The sequence below is a fragment of the Denticeps clupeoides genome, chromosome 10 (assembly GCF_900700375.1).
Source record: "Denticeps clupeoides chromosome 10, fDenClu1.1, whole genome shotgun sequence".
NCBI classification, from domain to species: Eukaryota; Metazoa; Chordata; class Actinopteri; order Clupeiformes; family Denticipitidae; genus Denticeps; species Denticeps clupeoides.
Genome location: NC_041716.1, coordinates 20159112 through 20181012, shown reverse-complemented (window position 1 = coordinate 20181012; position 21901 = coordinate 20159112). Strand labels below are relative to the sequence as shown.

Sequence of the window (21901 nt, the reverse complement as noted above, 5' to 3'; positions counted from 1 at the left end):
TAATATATCATATTCTGTAATATACTTATTATTAATATATACTGATGAATGTTTCATATTTGTGATCAAATAATTGGAATTATTAAAAAACAGATTAAAATTATGCATATCTATAAATAATAATAATAATCTATAAATTCTCTGGAGCCATAGTAACATAACTTACATATTACGCTTATAGCATTTACCAGACGCCCTTATCCAAAGTGACTTACAATCAGTAGTTACAGGGACAGTCCCCTGAAGACAGAGTTAGGGGTCAAATGTTGCACATGAACGGCTGCATACACGTATAGCATACGATTCTCAGCCCAGTGTACTGTGGGCCAACACATGTGCAGGTTTCTGTTCCAACTCTGTTCCAGGCGTGGCTGCTGAGCTCACTTTTAAAGATGATTAAAAAAAAAAGTGCCTCTCTGTGAAATGAGCTGTAATAGAGTGCTGCTGGAACAAAAGCCTGTGCACATTGTGGGTGTAGAGAAAAGGCTGGTGCCTGTACCTAAAACTCTGCATGTGGCTCTTGAGTGGAAGATTCAGTCTCCCTGACAACTACAGCCTTGGTTACCAACATGTCAGGATGCTGCTGTTTCGCTTCTTTTATTGCCATCGCAAGAGCCTGAGGGGAAGATGTGAAGGGTGAATAAAAACAGCTTCCAATCTTTTTACGAAAAAAACAATCAAAGGTTTGCAAATATTCACCTGATCCTGGTCCACATCATCATCTCCAGTAATAATAATCCTCTTCTCAATCCGTGTTTCAGAGTAACCCCCCTTCACGGTCTACAAACACAGTGCATTTTATGAGACAGCCACTGCCATGACTGGGGAAGCCCACCTCAGACCCACAGTGGCCGAAATGACTAAAATAACATTGTAAATATTAACAAAGACAAAGTCTCTTAGGAATATAATGAATATAATATGCTTACAGAACCTGTATGAAGCGCCTCCTAGGCCAAAAATCAAGAAAAGCTTGACATACACTACTTTTCTTCACGCATCTACATACAAACCTCACACACACAATATATTCCACACACAGCTATATATATATATATATATATATATATATATATATGGTGTATGTGCAGGGTTTGTATGTAGATGTGTAAGGAATATATGGCGTATGCACAAGGTTTTTATGTAGACACGTGAGGAAAGATAGTGTATGTGCAAGCTTTCCTTGATATACGGCCCAGGGTGTGCCTCATAGAACTTGGCAAAATGACTGTGGTGCTCTAAATTATTCTTAGTTATTTTAAGGTACACAAACTCAGACTAAAACACCCAGATGATGCAATTAGTGGTCGAGCTGCATGTACACATTACAACTGGACCAAAACTAGGACTGTGAGCAAATAATAAGTAAACATTACAGCACATATAAACTGTACAGAGTGAGCATGGTACCATGGTGAGCAAAAGCCCTGCTTATACTAGAGGTAGAGGTCCACAAACTACCTTTGTGACGTGTGTTGTGGTTGCTGACGTGACGTTCTCTGTGACTATCTGTGGAGAGCCAGGGCTTTGTCTTCCCATCATGCTTCTGTGTACCTTTTTAAATTAACAGAAAGAGATTTCATTCATCAACTTAATTATACTAGATTGATATAATTTCTGATCTCACTTCAATGTCTTTCTGCTTACAGGTGAGCCACTGTCTGTGATGGAGTAAGGAACATCTCGGATTCTGCCCACCCCATGATCCTGGGAAAAGAGGAAAAGTTGTTTCTGAGCGGTATCGTGATTATCCCTCTTAGCTGGGTTCTTAATAAGCCAATTCAAACAGTCACTAGTGTCGGCGCTAATTAGGCCTGCACTTGTGTGTGAAGATCATTCTTGAGCAATCATGTTGACATATCCAAACAGTGAGAGCGTTCATGCAAATAAGACAAGTTATATTGCATTTTAATGAGTTGTGGCCAACAGACTGTAAGCAACGTTCTGCCCGTTTACCTGCTCTGTGAATTCCATGATGGTTGTGGTGACCTCTGACCCATTGGGTTGTGTCTCCACCTTGACATCAGTCTTTCTCAGAGGTGCAATAATGTCACTGCTCTCTCTGCTGAGTGGCTTAATAGGAGTGACATCACTCATCTCTTTCTTCATTGCTTCGGCCTCTCGCCGCGCTCTCTGGGCTATTGCTGAACGTGGAGCCTTTTTAGGCACAAAAGGCTTAGGAGGAAACGTTGCACCGATAGTTAGAAGCAGCAAGACAAAGGAAAAATAAACAGTAAAGAAATGTTGACCCAAATATGAGACTACAGGACAGAAGAAAACAGCTTTTTGTAGACCAAATGGTTTGTATTTTAGAATAATGTGCCATTTTTCATTGTGAAAAATGAGATAAATGAATCCCCTTGTTCTGGTCTTGAATCCAGGGTTCTTACACATTTTTACAAAAGAGCAAATTGAGACCAAATGTTCTCTGAAAGTGCTGTGAAATGTTCTGCAAATGTGAAAAAAATCACAAAAAGTAAAATTTACCACCAAATTTGTGACAACACTGAAAAAAGCTTAAACGTAACTTAAAAAGTTTGCGCAGCCTGGGCCTGAGTAAAATGGATCCAATGATGTTCTGGCATAGGTCATCAGCTGTAATTTACTTACGTTTTAAAAGCAGACACACTGCTGCGGAGGTGGTAAAAACATGTTTCACTACGTATAGCCAGCAAAGATACTATAGACCTGTGCTAGTTCTAAACATTGTAGTTGTAAATGTAGAAAAACATTTATTGTGCAGTCTTATGGGAGCTTCATTATACATTCATGTGTCAATCCGATTTCAATAACTTTTCCATTACTTTATATGTTTTGCTTTGTATAATTGTTTATTTTCTTTTGAAGGCCTGGAAAATTCTCTTTTCCAATTCCATGACTTTTCAAGGTTTTTAAACCCTGTGAATCTGCCAGCAAAGCAGGGACACAGCAACCCGGATTCAAGCTCAAGACATTCACTGAAATAACCACTGTGTTCTGTCTTATATTCAGGTCAAGTCAGGAAATCACAAAACAAGAGGTAAATATCAAACATGAATGGAAAAGGTTCACAAATGGAAACAAGCAACTAAAAAAATGTTTTCTTGCTTTGAGAGTGAGAAGGAAAAAAAGTTGATGTTGCCACATACTTGGTTGAACACACAGATACACAAAGTCATGCATCTCTCCAGTAGGGGTGATCCTGGTCCTAGACTGAAGAAGAGGATTGTCTACCTCAGGGGTTTTGGGTTCTTCCACAGGGAACTCTTCAGGAGGCACAATGTGATCTGCACCCATGATCCACGCTGGCCTGTGATGAGGCGTATCCGGCAGGTCTGCGAATCCCACCTCAGATGACAGGTCCTTCCCTCCCAGTTCCGTCATGCCCCTGGAGAACTCTTCCATGCCTGTGTGAAGGTCCATGATCACGGTGAAGTCAACCTCTGCCTCTAGGCTTGAGGTAGAACTAACGGTGATGCTGGAGCACTTCCGTTCGATGCCAAGGTGAGTTTCCTTTAGGTAGAGGGTCTCCTGCTCGGGGTCGTCTTCGGAGACTGAACCTAGTCTTCTTTCCCATGGCTCCTTCTACAGAACAGGAAAACAACCACCATTACCACTGGTAGACCTTGACCGTAGGAGCTACTGTGATGGCTTATGAAGTGGATTGAGAAGATGAAAGCCAGCACTGTTAAATAAAAGAACAAATGAGGCACCTGGGCTTCATCGAGAGTTTCTGCAAGAATAGCAGGCCTGGAGACAGGCTCCTAGAAGACAGAAAGAAAGAGTAGCCTTAGCGCAACATTTACAGTATAAACAGTCGGGCAGAACTGGAAATTTGGCATCTAATGTTCATGGTATTCAGATACCTATGTAATATATTTTACTTGTTACTTTATGATTTAAAGGTTTAGAGGCATTATGCCAGCTCTTGCATCTTCAGCATCAAGCCATACAGTAGCCCTCTGGGTTGGACCCCAGTTCCAACAAGCTGAGTTACAATGGTTTTATGGTATGGTGCCTGAGATGGGTTCTCCCCAAACTGAAAGGCAGCTGCTGCACATTTTAAAAGCTGTCAGCTGTCCTGCTTCCCATCCACATGAGATGGAGGTCTCCCCACCCTCTCAACGTCCATAAAGCATGAACCATCATACTGGAGACTTTGGGCCAAAAATGATTTCACCTTAATAAACATTGTTCCATTGCCAGACATTAACTAGTCCTTGACAAATGTGCTCTGAGGTTGATGCTCACTGGGCTTTGGTCCAGAAAGGTCAGTATTTTCTGCCCTTGAGAACCATGGCTGGTCTGCTGCCAAAAACCAAAAGGTCTGCATGCAATAAAGATGACATCATCTTGTCACGTCAAGTAAATCAAAGAACCTTTGAATCAGGAAAAGCCAATCAAAGTCAGTCTTTGCAAGGATCACTCTGAAGGGTGCAACAGTGATGTTCTACAGAAAAATGGCATTTGGCTCCTTGCAGTGACCACCCACAGGAAAGAGGATGCTGGAAGCATGGGTCGTGAGTAAAGCAGAACGTTAGAGAAGTACAAGCCAGATGCTTAAGCAATGAAACTTAGGCAGAGGGTCCTACAGATGTCTACAATATGCAAGCAGATGCTGTTGTGGGGGAGCAGGAAAGGAGGCATTTTAAAGGCAAGGTCAATGCCCAGAGGACACCATTTCTATTTTACTTTTTTATTTTTAATAAATGCCTCACAACCTTAGCAGTTCATATTTTGGGATTTAACCCCCCTTCCTTATGTAGGTGGATATGTTCTCTACTTGTATAAAAAAAAAATATGGATGTGCAGTTTCATGCGATGCTTTAGTTCCTGTGATTGACAAGCAGATGCCAAGCAGTTACCACTGGTTTCCTCTTGGCCATTTCCAGGCTGGAGCTCCTGTGCAGGATGGTGCTGTGATCACTGTTGGCAATTTGTCTGTTGCGTGCCAATATGTCAAAGTCTCTTGCCCTTGGTGCTTTGACAGGGGCGTATAAAAGGCTTGTATGATCCAGGGTGGAAAATGTTGAACATGAGAAGACGTTGTAAATGTGGACTGGTTTTTCGCCCTGAAGCCTGTCATCTTCATCACAAAAGCTCTGCCAAAAATCCCCTCTAAGTCCATGTACTTCAGACTCTACTTTCTTTAGAGGATGATCTCTGATTTCTCTATAATGACCATTAGAGATCAGGCCCTGCTTAGAATGGACATAATCAGAAATCTGGTTTGGGTATAATGAGTTATTTGGTACCTTCTGCGGAACAGATGAAACTTCTTTCCATGTGTTCTTCTCATTGGTTCCTCCTGGTTCCTTACACTCTTCATTTTCCACTTGTTCATGTGAGTTTGAGTCTTTGATGGCTTTACACTTCTTTGATCTCACTGGTTTTAAAGGAGCAGTCCTTTTCTTTTCCGATGACAAGTTCTTTGCCGTTATTGTCTCTGTTTTTTCCTCGATAGAGTCTGTCATTTGTCTCTTGCTTTTTGCTGTCTGGAACACCTTGTCCCAGTTTTGGTCTTTGGAGTTTGGAACAGCAGGCTTTAAATTGTCATCCATGTTTTTTAGCTCCCAGAGTCTCTCTGCTGGAAAGTGATCATAGCCGTTTGAATGAATACCATTCTCCATCACAAACTTCTGTGGGGGTTCATGACTATATTGTCTTCTTTGCATGGGGTATTTTAACAAAGTGTTTTCATGATTTTCACCACTGGTTTGCCTAAAGCCCTCTGGACATGGGATTATGCCCATCTCTTCGTTCTCACCCCTCCCATCCTCTGTTATCACACCTCTGTGCATGGCTTTAGATGTGACCCTTTTCCCCCTCAGTTCTTTCTCTTTCCCACACACGGAGTTGCCTGCTAAAGACTGTACAGTAGGAGATGTCTTGCTCTTTTCCTCTTTTGACCTGAGGGCCAGGTTTCTCTGACAACCATCTTGCTTCTCAATCAATAGGGACTCCTCAGAGGCCTATATGTCAATATAGAGCAAAGAGTTTCAATGTCCTGTGTCTGTCTGTCACATGCTCTATGGCAGTTAAATGTTGTCATAATAGGAAAAATGATTTTATCAAGACAGGCTACTCATCACAAAATCCCTAAAGGCTCTCTGCACAGAAGTGCTGGCATTTATAAGATCTCTTGCCAAAAAAAGCACAGAATGACTACTTTTTTGGCTTGAAATTATGTCAATTTTATAAAGCCTATTTAAGTTAAAAGGTCATTGAGGTTTAAGGTCACTTGTCTCTTCAGCCACCCACTCACAGTCTTTTTCTCGGGAGTGCTCTCCGGGGATGATGTGCGTTTGTCCCGGTGCACCAGCTTGCTGTTGGGCTCACGCAGAGCTCTCTTCAGCTCGTTGATGCTCGCCTGGTGCTTCTGAAGGACGTCCTCAGGCTTATCTAGGAACTGATGGCAAAAGGAGGGCCACACAACAAGGGATAAGCTCCAAAAATGTGACATGTTGTTCAAATAAAATGCATGACATTTCTTAATCAATGCAGATACATGATACGTTCATTCATATTTTAATGTCTATAGAATGTTACATATACATGAATGATAAATAACTGAATCAATGAAGTACACACAGTTATCAGTGAGAGTTGGAATTAATGGCTTGATTTAGCCAAGTTATTTCCGGCAGAAGGGTTTATAACACAAATTAATCACAAAACTCATATGAGTTTTTTTGAGAACAGTGGCTCTAAAATGCAACATGGTTTCTGACACATGCAAGCAAAACCCATGACCGTTCCATCACAGTTGTTGCTATCTTTTCTGGCACATTTCTATGTCAGCGGGTTTAGAAGTACCTCCTGTTTAGGTCGTGGGGTCATATCCTGGTCCGACTGGAGGATGGGGTGGTGTGAGTGAGATGCATTGTGGGAGGAGCAGAAGCAGAAAGCACCGCAGGTGAGTTCATACAGTGAGACAGGCGACAGAGAGGCAGCCAGACACTCAGCCTTCTCCCAAACTCCCGGCCACACAGAGATGGCAATGGAGGCTAAACATCAGCCAGGCTCACAAATCATACACATGTGTGCTTTACTGCCATGTCCGACAACTGGACCCCATATACCCTCAGCTGGTTGATGTAATGGAAGGCTTTTGGGTAGTTCACTTGTAAAACTTGGTTAAGAATCATTTCTTTTTACTGACTGTTTGACTTAAATTGATATCTGTTGCTGTGGATCAATGAAAATACAGTAGGTTATTGAAATTTGTACAGTGGACTATCCAAAATATAATGAGTCCATGTTCCATTCATGTGACGACAGAATGCAAAGTGCCCACCAATCTACAGCTCTATCTTAGGCTATATGAGAAAAATATTTCAGTTTCCTCCAACAAATGTCCTATTTACCAAAAGTCTGTTTCAATTTATTCCTCTCGACCTAGAAAATAAACTGTGATGGATATGTAACAAACATCAGGGCTTCTCACAGATGAAGCAATCAGAAGACAAAACGAATCAATGAGACGTCATGGCAAAGACACCTACTATGCAGTAGGCCAGAAGGAATGCAAAGACATCTTTTTTATTTTTAGTGAAGTGATTATCATTATGATGCACAGCACACACAACAAAATGCTTTTAGCCCATCACCCTTGGTGAGCAGCGGGCAGCCATGAAAGGCAGGCCGGGGAGAAATGTGTGGGGATGGTGCTATGCTCAGTGGCACCTTGGCAGTTCTGGATTCGAACCGGCAACTTTCTGATTATGGGTCTGCTTCCTTACCCGCTAGGCCACCACTGCCTCTTAATTTCAGCAATAGCAATTTTATAAGCAATGGGAATAATTATTTGCTCTACAGACCCTAATTCATCCTATAATAAAAAGGAAATCAAAGAAGAAAATGGACGAGTAGACAATCACATTTCAGTTAAATGACAATTCAAAAATGGCTCCGCCAATGAGAAAGACACATGAAACCCAAGCACTTCATATCAAAGACATAACGCCAGACAACAGTCAGTGGGGAGAAATACCTCTGCCTTAGAATCTACAGGCGAGCCTGTCTCCTCCCTCTGAACGCCAAGGGATGAAGAGAAAATAGCAATTAGTGGAGCACAAAGGATGGATTAGGGTGTCAGCAGGGGGAGCCGGATTACATTGGAAATATTAGCACCAAAGAGAGAAGAGTAGCAGGTGAGAGTTCAAGGTAGGCAGTGAGGAGAAGCACATTCAGGAGAGAGAGACAAAAGGCAACTCAATTCACAGGGAATGTAAGTCATGAGCTGAATGGGGAAAGAGATAGGATCAGAATTTAAAATTCACAGATGGCAGGTGATCTGTTAGTCGTGTGTTAAATGTGCTGTTCTCTCCTCGTGTCACTTGTTTGCCAAGCACAAGTCTGTGCCTGCGATTGCTAACCACAAACCAATTAAGGTGTCATTAGTCGTCACTATTTGACTACAATTGCATCATGATTCATTTCTTTGTTTTTCACTTTTTCAAGTCATATCAAGTAGTATAAAGGAAACATTTGTGTGGCAGTAGGATTACCATGAGGAATTGGTAATATGGCAAACTGGAGTCACATGCATCCGAACTCTAGTATCAGACAAAGGTGTACGATTTCGCTGCTAATGAACAAACCATTGTGCCTGTCAATTTGTCAATTTGCAACATTGTTATGAAAGTAAATACCTTTACCAAAATCGGGAGCGTAACTGCCTCCAAAGCAGAGATTCAAAACATCAAGATGAAGTGGAAGATACTTCATTATGTTATCATTTTAAATGATATTGTAGGTATTTGAAAATTTGACGCAAGTATCGATTCAGACTTACACGTCACTTACACATCGCCGTTTTCCACAGCTTCCCGGTGAAGCGGGCTGAATAAATGAGAAAAGAGAAAAGGTCCCTGCCATGATGGCTACAGCGCTCTAACGTGTCCATCAGCTCCCGCCTCGGGGCGGATAGCCGACAGAACGTTGTTTGGATCCACGTCCTTAAAAAAACGCCTGAAGCAAGGCTTCTCAGCAAAATAATCAGCCTGCAGATTAATTGTTTCCCCCTGACGTGTCTCTCACTTCGGCTCGTGAGTTTTATAGTTTCGGTTGTCTCTGTCCAGTCCCTAGAGAATCATCAATTATTATTTAGATGGCTTAAGCCAATAAACGCAACAACAAAAGGGATTCCAGCCCATCTGTTGTGTCAGAGGGAAAAATGTAGTATGGTCAAATTATTCGGCTGTTTTTCCCCTGCACATTTTAACTATCTGATGGCAAATATTAGTTTAATTTAACATTTGTATTATTTTAAAAGCACTTTGGTCTTATCGATGTTTTACCTTTAACTCGACTGCTTTTGTGGCTGTGGGGACACTTTCTGGCTCTTGATCCTTGTCATGTTCCAGATCATGTCCCAGGCTGGGTTCTAAGTCCTCATCCAGCTCATCTTGTGCCAGGGCATGAGCGCATTCACTGGCGCTGTGCTGGGACATCCCATCCACTTGGTCCCCAAGCACTGAAGCTGGGCAAAACACAGACTTAAAAGGTCAATTAACAACAAAGAGAAACTCTGAAGAAAGGCGCGAGCATTAGAATGCAGCCACTATCGCTGTGATCTAAAATAATACATACCTCAGAAAGTAAGATCATCACTGCCTTAGGGAGATTTATTCTCTCTTTACTTTACTGATGAGCTGAGGGGATAAAGTCAGTCTCACCTCCATCTAGGCTGCGTGACAGCAGGTACCTCCGGCTGACGGAGCGCTCGAACTGGGGCGCAGGTCGATCTATCAGTGCGCTGGCCTGTCGCGTCTGAGCTTGTGTCCGCCCACTATACCGGAACTTAGAGCCGATGACCAGGAAACCCTTCGGGGGAGGCTCTGGTGATACCAGCCTGTGGACAGATCCATCAAAGTAAACTTGGAACCTTTATATATCAGTATTTTTTACAATGTTGTGCACCCATGTGTGGGACTTAAATAATGTTTAATAATGTTCCACTAGTTTTAGATGTTTTTTTTTCCCTTTGGTTAAATGTGCAATGACATTTTGCTGCCTTTAAATAGCAACACACACTAAACACTAGTTTTTAAAGTATAAAGCAGTCGTGTTACATGAGAACAAAAAAACAAGAACACGAGCCACCATGACCTGCATGTTTATGAACAGGACATATAAACAGGTTAAGTGAACAGGACTTCCATAATGTCATTTAAAACTGTTTTGAGTTGGACTGTATATAGGGTTTCTGCAGGTTTAAAGAAGACAAATTTAAGAATTTAAGAATTTTTAAGACCTATTTAAGGCCACTTTCATGAAATTTAAGACCCTACAAATTCACCATCGGCCGACTATATATCCATTCCCACCTGGGCTGCTATTGTGACGTCAACACAATATAGGCAAATGCTACGGGTGCCATCCATCCAAGGGACACCAGAAATGAAGGATGAAAAAAAGTGTTTGTTAAAACTAGTTTGTATTAATGTTAATTCATGTATTAATGTATTAATTAATGTATTAATGTTGTATTAATGAGTCTTAATATAAAAAGAACTACATGAACTACATGAATTTGCCTGCGTAGCATTGCCTAAGTAGTATTAATAATCATAATACGCAAATTTCGTATGAGAACACCCCGAGCACCTGCCCCTTCCCCCTCCAATACGGCAAGCAAATAGGTGAAGTGAAATTGGAGTGATGACATTGTGAAACACAGCACAGCACATGGTGCACACAACGAAATGTGTCCTCTGCTTTTAACCATCACCCTTGGTGAGCAGTGTGCATCCATGACCACCGTCAGTAGGTTCACAAACCATTTTAAAGGAAACGCCATATAAATGGCATTTTGTTGCTAAAAAGCAGTATAAAATCAATCCTTGAAAACACAATTTTTTACTCTGACGTGTTGAGTATCACACCATGCATGTTGTTTTAGGCTAGTAGAATATGTTTTTGCTTAAACAACAATAAAGGGTACACAGTTGATCTCCCAACATCAGCACAAAATATGTCTGATAAATGATAAAATTCACCACCACGCACCGCCCCTGCAATAATAAATATTTAAATGATAAACAATATTTAGTTGGCTAAACACCTGCCACAGAAGAACAGAAGTTTGCCAGAGTTTTATGTATGTTGTACATGCGGTCATCATTACCCGACAATGGTTACCGAGATTTGCAAATCAAATTAACATTATCAAAAAACATTTAAAACATTTATTTACAACAGCAAATTTATTTACAAGCAGCGAATCATACGGAAAGGATTGGTACTATAGACTGATAGGAACTATAGACTATATCATGCACTCATGATATAAATTGAAACCCTGAATATAGGTAATTTTGTAAACAGATTTGGAAAAGAAAATTACATTTCCTATCATCACAGAGTCCCTTTAAATTTAGGAGTGGACTGAAGATAACATGGGGGCTTCACAGCAATTTTCAGGCAATTACAGGTAAACATAGCTATATTACTCATAGCTATACATAGCTTTATTATTGACGGCACATGTCTCACTAATATGAAAGTTAGACATATAATACTTGTACATTACTGTTCATTTAGTTGGTCTGACAAAAAATGGTTTCTTTATTTTTTGTTCACATAGTATTATCTTCAGAAAACAAATAGGTTAAACTCCCCCTTAATGTGTTGCGCTCCCCCCAAGGCAACACCAGCATGACAGTGTCCTACAGTGGCATCCTACCTGAAAAAGGTGTGATGCTCTATACAGACTTTCCACAAACGCTTTGAAGCTCGGTGGTTGGGCAGCTTGAAGCCAATGGTGCTCTCAAACTGCTCATACTGACAGCGGTGTGTTGGAGGGACCAGAAAGAAGGAAGCAGTGAGAGTGTGAGCAGTGAGAAGGAGTGAGGGGGAGTGCAGCAAAATAGAGGGTAAATCCAGTGAAGTGGTGAGGTTAGTGCAACAATACCTATAGGGAGAAACATTATCTTTCTACACCGAAGACATCACACAAATGTGTGAATGTAACACTCAGTTTGCATTTTGTTCATTGTTTTTTTTTTTAAACAATTATTGTTTTTACTGATTAAGATTACAGGAGTCTCAGTTTACAGCATTTTATGCACAGTACTTCATTTGAGAAAATATATTCTGCTCAAAATGGTATTCATTATTATGAATAATTAAATGTGATAGTAGAGAAAAATTACATGTCAAGTCTTCTGTGTAACTAACCAATTTCGGCCAAAATATGTGACATCCCGATTAATATACTGTACTTAGCTAAATAAATTAATAAATATGCTCAATATACTGGAATCTACTTAAAATATGTATCTAAAACAGCGTGCTGTATTCTGTATTCTAAATACTACATAAATGTAATATGGACAATAGAGAATAGGTTGTTTTGTATTCTGAAAACTTATCACAGTGACCATTGCAATAACACCTCTTGGCAAAGCTATGCTACTCAGCTATGTTTTAGTTATTCTATGCTAATAGTATATTAGGTAGATAAGCCGTGTGCACTGAAACTGACGTAAACTAAGCCCATAAATTATAACATTAGGTCACCTAGGTTTCAGCTATTGAAATTGTCAATTGTCAATAGCATTATATTTACAGCTCTGTCTAGCCGTTGCAATTATGGGACACTGCATAACTATTTATTTATAGTATAAATAGTATATTTATACTATTTCTATTACATAACATTTGTGACACCATGCATTAATCCGAACAAATTGATAAGGAGTGCAGAAAGACATCTCTTTTTATGGCCACATTTAAAAGTCCCCTATTATGAATATTTCCCTTTGTGAGATTATTTAAAATTAATACGAGCTCCCCTAGCCTGCCTATGGTCCTGTAGTGGCTAGAAATGGTGATATTTATAAAGAGTGCTTTGGTCATTCTGCTATACCATTGGTCGGATCTGGAATTTCATCATAAGGGGAGAGGTTACATCCCCTTTCTCATGCTTTTTCTGCCCAGAGAATTTCCCATACCTTCCCTAAAATATTATCTCTACCGATTGTCATGGCATGAAAACATGCAAAGCATTCCAATTGCTCGATAAGAACGATTGTTTTTGTTCTGTCACTTGACACTCTGAAGAAAAACGCAGACAAGACTTCCTGATTTAGCCAAAAGGAAGTGTTGATGACGTAATTTCCGCAAATGCCCGTGCACTTCTATAGGCTGCTCTCCTCCTCGTCCCACCTCTCTCCACCTCATTAGCATGTAAAGCTACACAAACAGAAACAGCGCGTCCTGGGGAAATCTTATTGTTGGACTGGATCAAATATTGGAAAGAGATATCAAGAGGACTATATAAAAGCAAAGAAAAATATCATAAGAGGGGACCTTTAATGTATTGTTTGTCTTATTTTGAGCATGGGTTATATCTTCTAATTGAGTGACCATAAGGGGCTTTTCTTCTGGCACAACACATGTGATGACAAGAGTATCATTTATGCTTCAGCAGGTAGGGAGAGACTATTCACTGTTTGAAACATTGAACAATGATCAAAACTTCCTGGCCTGTTATTACATGAGCAAAACTTTAGGGCGACAAACCCTTGTTGTATAAAGGCATTCTTATATCATAACGGGTTAGAGAATGTTGTCTTCACTCCCATTGGAGTCACCATTATTTAGTAGTTTCACAGAACAGGGTGCTTTTTTTGCCATGCCTACTTGCCTATTGTTATAAATTGGCACTCTCACTACCACCTGACCAAATGAGGTATGATCATCGTTCACTCTCCTGAATTTGAAGTCCTGTCACTAAATTTCCCCAAAAATTAAATTTTCAGTCAAGGTTATTTTAAAAAATACTTATTACATAGAGCGAGGTATCCAGCAAACTTGCTGACTCCTCGGAGACTAGATCTTCAATGTTTGTCTTTTCAACGGTACTGGATAACTTCTCATGCACATTTTCTGCAGAATGTGTAAAGAAATATGTGAAATTCTGGAAAACACCTTGCTTTTCTCTACCTCTCCTGGGCGTATCTTGATGTAGAAGTTGCTCCTCTTGTAGGAGATCTTAAGGATTTTGGGCCAGGCAAAGCGGTTGATTCGCAGTCTGTCGCGATATATTAGCAGCCCATTAGCACAGACACCCAGCATGATGTCGATGCCTTCAGAGTCCTGACAGAAAAAGCAGATAAAAGGCTACAATGCATGTAATATTAGAGTCAGAATCGGAACATGCATAACATCGTTTTTACCTTGGCATGGTGAAGGTCCACCCCATACATCGACAATTTTTTGGCATTTTCGAGAAAGTTAATCTCTGCTTCTGCTGGACTCATTCCCCTGAAGCAGAAGATCAAGAAAACCTCATGATGCCAGTTATTATGCTATGACATTCTGAGGTAGGACCTAGTGATCTAGGTTTATTGTTACCAATGCAGTAAAAACAATAGCTCATATACACACAATGGGGCCACAAGTTCTGGCCTACCATTAGATTAAAAAATATATTTAAAAAAAGCAAAGAATGCTGCTTTTTAACCTGTAAAATTTATATTAAGGCATTATTTATTAAGGCATACATTATTTGCATTGTTAATTTAAACCTGAGGGTCAGTCAAAACTCCTGGCCATGTTGTAAGAACTGCACTTACACAGGAGGGAAGTAAACACTTACCTATATGTGCGATGGAGCTCCATCACCCTCTCCTCTAGCTCTCGCGTTTGGTTTGGGGCAAAGCGAAAGTCGCTTACATAATCTAAGCCATGCTCCTCGGCATCGAAGTCACCCAGCTCGGCCTGGACAACGTAGGAGCCCAGCAGTGCATGTGTGACAAATGAGCAAGGGAGTCGGCCTGACAGCATGTCGTCCCTCAGCTGCAGACATAGGTAGTACCTGTCCAAAGAACATCATCTCACAACCACTGAGCATTTATTTACATTCCTGGTTGACAAAGTGGATTACAAAGAGCACTCCGTGATGACATTCCGATATTGCATGTTGTTTATAAGTATTGTACTGCCCCTAAAAGGAAGCCGAACATTTTCACACCTGCCAGTACAAAAGCAAGCACAAAAAAAATGAATCAGATAATATAAATAATTATATTTTCTGAATAATTTAAATATTATCATATAAATGCATGCTTTGCAATATCATATTATATAATTTTTCGAGCATGAAAAAAACATTTAGGCATGAAATTTTGCCAAATCAGAGAGGCCTACCTGGTAATGTCCTCTATGAGCTGAGAAGGGTCAGGGGGGTAAAACTTCACAGCAAAGGCAAAATGCCAGGAACCTGCTGCAAAATAGCCAGAAAAAAATGATTTGCGATGACAATAAAGTTTTTCTTTTTCATTTGCTCAGACAGAAGAAGAGGAAACGTGATGTGAGTGGATTTTAAACACACTTACTCCGGATTTGTTTCTTAATCTCTTTCGATGGGTCCAGCCAGTTCTGAAAAGACAGTGTTAAAGTTCCCATCAGATAAAATAAAATGATCAAAGCAACTGCTTCAAATCCAAGTGAAATTTGAAAAAAAATCTATTCACGAAACAGAATGAAGGCATTAATATTCCCCGAGCTATGGGGAATAAAGAAAAATGTCACCGCAGTCATGGTAGATTGGCTTAAGGTCACTGCAGGCCCCAGAGAACGGCTCTGTGCTGTGTGATGACGACCACACCTTTCCCACTTTTACACGCTATAAGCTTCTCCTGAACCAATTCAAAGATGTCTCAGAGTCTCCCTGCCCCACCTGTTAAGTGTTGAATTAAAAACAGGTCAATGCAGATTTGTTTAAAAGGATATGCTCTACATTATTTTTTCTAACCACATTCCTCAAAAATACTGTTTCATATAATACATGAATCTAAAATATGACAAGCTTAAGTTAACACTAATAGTTTTACACTATTTTTCACAGATCACACCAGCTAAGAAGGCGACCAGGAACCAGCACTTGATGACACAGATATTAAAATAGATTTTTTAGGTCAACTGACTAGTTTTAACCTGATAAATGTGTGTTTTCATATAGTTTATTATTGTTGTTGTTTATATGACATTTTCTGCAGCCTTACATGAATGCATTAGATACAGGAGCTTTTACGCATATCTGATTCCTGCACAGGCAGAGTAAAGCGCTTATCTGTGAGGGGCGAGTGACGTATGGGTCTTATTAAAAATTCCATTAGCCCCATGGGACTGCAGCCGGCCGCCTGGCCTCATGCAGAACCGGGACACTGGGAGAGAGGTTGGAGAGATGCTCCTGACCTTCTGGTTATCTGTGTCGTAGAAACTCAGGCCAAAGTAGTCTTTCTCCAGCAGGTTGAGATGATCGCAGACCGCGTCGAAAAGGACCTGCCCTCGAGCAAATTTCTGTGAGGGACACAGAATAAAAACATGCATAAACGAATCTGTGTAAACGATGCACGTTTTTTCCCGAAAGGCACAAAGCAGTGCAGCAGCTATAAAAAATGCAGCTCCCCGGAACACCGCTTGGTGTCATTATCTGTGAAAGATGTAATTTAATACCTAATTACCTCAGACGGCCCAGAATAGATTTAGGTGCCACTATAAATAGGGCTGAATTTGGCACTGCAAACTTTTTTTTTTTTTTTCATCAAAAACATGTTGTATTTAAATGTGCCATGCAGATTAATATGTTTTGAATATGTTAAGCAAGCATGCTGGAATTATTAGTATCCTGAAAAGACATCAGCAATAGGATTATATGTAATCAGATGGCACTATTGTATTTGTGGGTGATCCCAGCAGGATTATATTTTTATTTTTGCAGGAAGGGGGTGAATAATGGAGAAGGTTTTCTTAATGCCCCTCCCATTTGTCTTTTACATGAAAAAGGGCAGCATTTCCACCTTGGATAGAGACTGTGCCTTGGCAGACGGTGCCTACAAAGACACTGAGCACTGGGCTCTCAGGGCGCCTGCTTCCTGCAGCGACAGGGAGTAGCAGTTGCCATGGAAACTGGAGTGGTGGGGCTCTGGGTTCCTTTCTTTTTTTCCCTCTAGGTTTCTCATGGATGGATGGCAGGCAAGGCTTGGCTTCCCTTCGCACCAAGGAGGGGAAGGGTGTCCGTCTAAAAGCTCTGGGTATGACACATGGTGTCCGGAGTCACTGTTCGAGTTCGACCGAATGTCCTTGAAAACCATTGAAGCCTAAGATAAGATTTTGGTTTCCACCTGAATGTTCCTATAAACTGCATAAACACAATTAATTATACAAAATATATGGAGTTGTTCAGTTGCTCAATAAACCTATGACTGGTACTAGCAGCTCTACACGATCCTCTGGGCAGTTCTGCTGAAAAAAAATCAAAGGTACCAGGGTAAATAATGCAGAGGCAGTTCATTATTATTGATGGCAATGCAACTAAATCAATCAGTCTGTAGCTGATTACATATTTGTGCACATATTTTTCTGAATCTGATACAATCTGTTACTACTCTGGTTTGGAAAGTCTAATTTCCATTTCATTATTTTTATCATACACAGTCACCCTCAGGTCTTCACATGACACATATTATACATTATGAATATTCATGAAAACACACAAATTTTTTTAAGAAGTGAGTGGTGCAATTTTCTACATGAACACACCCTGAGAGGTGTGTAGAGTTCCCAACACACCCATCACACGTCAGTGATGGTGTGGGATATACCGCTGACCAATGTACTCTACACATTGGCCATATATCTTCTACTGATGCTGCACAGATAACACACAAAGCAAAAAAACACACACACAGAGGGAAAAGAGATGAGAGGACACAAGCCACTGGCATCTGGAGTGCTGGTGATCTATGGACAGGCGTGCACGTAACTCTCTGAAGGAAGCTGTATTGGAGTAGGACCCTCGCCCCTTCCCCCTTACACCCAGCTCTCTTACAATTCCTCTGGCTGTGACAACACGACTCCCATTATTCATTCCAGGGCAAAACCAGAGCACACGCTAAGCAGGGGCACAGTGACAATGTTTGCATCCTCTTCAGGCATCTTAAAGGCCTTAAACAGCCTTAATGATAAATAAATGGATTCAGAAATGTAGTGAAGAAGTTCAAGTTTCCTATTGAGCTTCCACACACTCTGACTTAACGACACTTCTGTACACCCCTCTTAAGAGACTGCACTGAACCATTCTCAGGGAAAGAGAACGCAGACTAACCTCCACCCCTGTTTCATATTCTGAGCCATCCAGCAGAGTCACTTTTACAGGCACCGTCTTCGGCCTTTTGGAGCTTTTCTGGGGAGATTTGGAAACCCGGCTGGGAGTCCTCTCTGACATATCATCCATGTCATCTGAACCTCTGGTGTCATGATCCTTTAAAAAAAAGAAACAATACATTCAAAACAATGTAACCAGTATGTATTATTACAGACCATAATGATTCCTTTCATCTCATTTCTCAACTAACAGGATATTTTTCTAATTGAACTTACAATTCCATACAAGATACTACTGTCAAAAAATTACAACAGTACAGTATTGTTAAAATAAAGCTGAGCAGATAACAGTACACCTAGGGAAAATACAGCATTTATTAAATGATGTAGTTACAACGTGTTAACCTAGGAAGGGTTCATCAATCAAAATTGGATAAAGTAAATCCCCAGAAGTGATTCCCAAGCCTTATCTGGGATAGATCACCTGATCTATAGCTCACCATATTGAAGGACTGCAACAACTCATGCACATGGATGGTTTGTATAGAGTTATATAGATATAGATTTATATTTCTGCAGTTTATTCATTTTTTCTAATAGCGATGTAATCAATTATAAACATATTAGAACAACAACATTAGCGCATCACAAATAAGAAGCTGGCAAACTGTAAAGAATATATTTTCATTTGTGCTGGCTGTCTGAACAAAGTAGTGCTCTGACCAGCAGAATCAGTCGGCAGAAACATCAATCTTGCTCTCCGTGTTTTCTCTCGTGTTTTCAATATGAAACCTGGCCCTAAATACAAAATCAGCAGTTCAACGCTGATGTCCCACCTGACTGGGCCTTTTGGCATCTCCCTCCATCATGTTCTTCAATTCCGAGGCGGAACCCCTCTCCGACATGTCTCTTTTGCGATTCTGGGAAAACGGTAAAACTCATGTCAATAACGGTAAACAAGCCAGTAGTGTGCAGCCTTCTCATGCTCCCCCTCCCCCAGCACAATTACTGTGAGATGTTGTACACCCCCCATCTAAGGCAGTATTAGAAGTCATAGCGTACGCTTTTACCCCACTCTGTACCACACATACATTTGCTAACTTCGTTTTTAAATCAGATCAAAAACCACGGCATTCGCACCCGGAACCCACTACCGCCCATGCCGGTGCAAACTGCCATGGCGGACACGTTACTTAATGCATTGGAGTGCATCAGGAGTCTGTTGCTTGTGGCATTAGAAGCAGTGGCATGAATTACATTAGTAGAAGTACACACACACACACACACCCGGCACAGCAGGTGACTGCATCGATACAGACAAACTGGGCGTGGTGTGGGAGGGGTTGGCTGGAGGACTGAAGTGGGGGCGATCGGATGCACAGGGGGGTCTGTCGCTGCCACTCCAGCACTTTACAATAAGCAGTAAATGGGCTTTTCTCCTGACCAGTAAATTTGCTCCGCCCCAATAGCTTGTGTCACACGGCTCTGGCAGAAATGAATAGTTTCTCCTGGGGAAGGGAACTTTATCAGTGAGTGAGCAGGACATCCTCTCTGAGGTCCAGCTGAGATTTTAATTATTTTTTACGGCTTTGTTTGCTCTGTTCAGTAAGTAAAAACAATGTGCCATATCAGTGCCATACATGCTTCATCATTGTAACATGAAATTAGAAGCAACAGTCTTATTGTAATATCATATAGTGTGATTTTGACATTGAAAACTGAGGTTCTGCATTAATTCAGAATGATTCATATGCAGCACACTGGCTGAAATCCAGTTTGAAACATTTAGTGAAGTGATTGTCATTGAGATACACAGTAACGTGAAGTGAAGTGATTGTCACATGTGATACACAGCAGTACAGCACATGGTGCACACAGTGAAATTTGTCCTCTGCATTTAACCCATCACCCTGAGTGAGCAGTGGGCAGCCATGACAGGTGCCCGGGGAGCAGTGTGTGGGGACGGTGCTTTGCTTAGTGGCACCTCAGTGGCACCTTGGCGGATCGGGATTCAAACCGGCAACCTTCTGATTAAGGGGCCGCCTCCTTAACCGCTAGGCCACCACTGTCGTAAGTAAGCACAGCACTTACGACACACGGTGACACAACAAAATGTGTCCTCTGCTTTTAACCATCACCCTTGGTGAACAGTGGGCACCCATGACAGTTGCCTTGGGAGCAGTGTGTGGGGACGGTACCTTGATCAAGGGGACCTCAGTGGCACCTTGGCGGTTTGGGGATTTGAACCGGCAATCTTCTGATTAAGGGTCTTCCTCCTTACCCGCTAGGCATACACTGTGTCTGAAATCAATTTTTAACCTCTTTCTGGACCTGCTGCACTAATGTGTTATGGCACTCAGCACATATGTAGAGACATGATAAAGTATTAACGGAGGGAAGGGAGCATGTCTTGCATTTACAAGCAAAATACAAACTGGAATTAAACTGCCTTAAAAGAATTATAAAATATCTTTACATTTTTCTGTTTTTTGTACAGTTCAATACAAAAAAGAGCCAAAAACCCATGGTGCACTGCATGTTTCCATTATTATTAGTGTGAACAGGTTAAGGAATGCTTGATTTCAGAAACACTAATAAACTGTTATAGCACCATATAATTAGTCAAAATGTACAGCAATTAGCTTAACAGAACGAGAACAATAGTAATTTAAAAACGTTATTACCAAGAAAAAGTCATCTGGGCACGTGAGTATCACTTATGGTGAGAATTTAGGAAAGCTGGGCCCTAATTAGTTTAGTGTAGCTTTAAAAAGTCTGTTGAAAAAAGATTGGGCATTTATTCAGGAACCCTGACTAACAAAGGACTGCAGAACCAAATAAAATATTAAGTTCTGCATAGTTGTTTTTTTTGTTTTTTTTTGTGAATGTGTGAATAAAAAAAACTATTAAGATGCTGTAACCTCCCAAACCTCCACATGACCTTTTTCCATCTCCTTGGCATGGCTTCCTGGAGACTAATGCATCTCATTAATATTAGTGGGCATTTTAGGCTGTGGGTGGTGTGACATTAAAAGGATTGAATTTAATCAGGTAAATGGATCACAGTTTGATTCTCAGTAATCACTACTTAATCTGTTGTCCCTTTGTTTGTCTGCCGGGGGATGAACACCTACCTTAAAAACACATTTACGGCCCAGTGTGAATATGGGCTGTATGCATTAATAGCTTTTTAGGTCACATCTAGCAGGTTACTGTTTCTATTGATGGAAGTTCAGGCCACCTCGGCTTTTACAGAATCTTATGTGACCTCATTGTTCATTAAAATGACTCAGTAGATCTGTAGTCCCCATCCGTGGTCAACTTGCTGCCTCTTTTCCATATTAGTTAGTCTGAAACGAGGTGCGGGTCGCATATTAAACACAAAACATGCTACACCAGCACTTTGTCTACTGGACTTGCACTGACCTCATTTGGTTCAAGGAGCAGAGTACCTCGAAGGACAAGGACAAATAATGATGGGAAAGAGAATGGCTGTGATATCAGAGATATTCCAGGAAAACAGAGAGAGAGATAAAGAGAGAGAGAGCACTCTTTCCATCTCCATCACATTTCCTACCATGTTTTCCATTTGCTTTCACAGTATGAAGCACATTAAGCTTGATGGCATCTTCATTTCAAAATCCGCTGTATCCAGAGTCTGAAATTAGCACCCGCAACTCAACAAGTTAGACCATTTGCTCTGCTGAATATTATAACTGAGGTAAAAAAAAATGTTTAAAATAAAGGACGAGGTTCCTTACAACAGAATGTGCATGGAGCTGGCGTATTAACTGAAGCATTC

General features: G+C 40.8%; 1 protein-coding gene across 7 annotated transcripts in view; it reads right to left on the bottom strand.

The window, feature by feature from the left end:
* LOC114797777 (band 4.1-like protein 1) overlaps positions 1 to 21901 on the bottom strand; it is a 40305-nt gene that overhangs the window by 2783 nt on the left and 15621 nt on the right. For 2 of the 7 annotated variants that reach the window (XM_028992841.1, XM_028992839.1), the window contains exons 2-23: positions 18936 to 19019; positions 18101 to 18256; positions 16189 to 16293; positions 15327 to 15369; positions 15139 to 15214; positions 14588 to 14806; positions 14166 to 14253; positions 13918 to 14085; positions 11669 to 11766; positions 9660 to 9835; positions 9282 to 9463; positions 7973 to 8011; positions 6796 to 6831; positions 6245 to 6388; positions 5235 to 5951; positions 3693 to 3743; positions 3214 to 3564; positions 1957 to 2175; positions 1648 to 1707; positions 1462 to 1554; positions 700 to 780; positions 500 to 616 (exon numbers count right to left, since the gene is read on the bottom strand). In XM_028992841.1, coding sequence (XP_028848674.1) covers positions 500 to 616; positions 700 to 780; positions 1462 to 1554; positions 1648 to 1707; positions 1957 to 2175; positions 3214 to 3564; positions 3693 to 3743; positions 5235 to 5951; positions 6245 to 6388; positions 6796 to 6831; positions 7973 to 8011; positions 9282 to 9463; positions 9660 to 9835; positions 11669 to 11766; positions 13918 to 14085; positions 14166 to 14253; positions 14588 to 14806; positions 15139 to 15214; positions 15327 to 15369; positions 16189 to 16293; positions 18101 to 18256; positions 18936 to 19004 — 3288 coding nt within the window. In that variant the 5' untranslated portion in view covers positions 19005 to 19019. The remainder of the gene's footprint in view (positions 1 to 499; positions 617 to 699; positions 781 to 1461; positions 1555 to 1647; positions 1708 to 1956; positions 2176 to 3213; positions 3565 to 3692; positions 3744 to 5234; positions 5952 to 6244; positions 6389 to 6795; positions 6832 to 7972; positions 8012 to 9281; positions 9464 to 9659; positions 9836 to 11668; positions 11767 to 13917; positions 14086 to 14165; positions 14254 to 14587; positions 14807 to 15138; positions 15215 to 15326; positions 15370 to 16188; positions 16294 to 18100; positions 18257 to 18935; positions 19020 to 21901) is intronic. The other 5 variants (XM_028992842.1, XM_028992843.1, XM_028992845.1 and 2 more) reach the window with 5 other exon arrangements.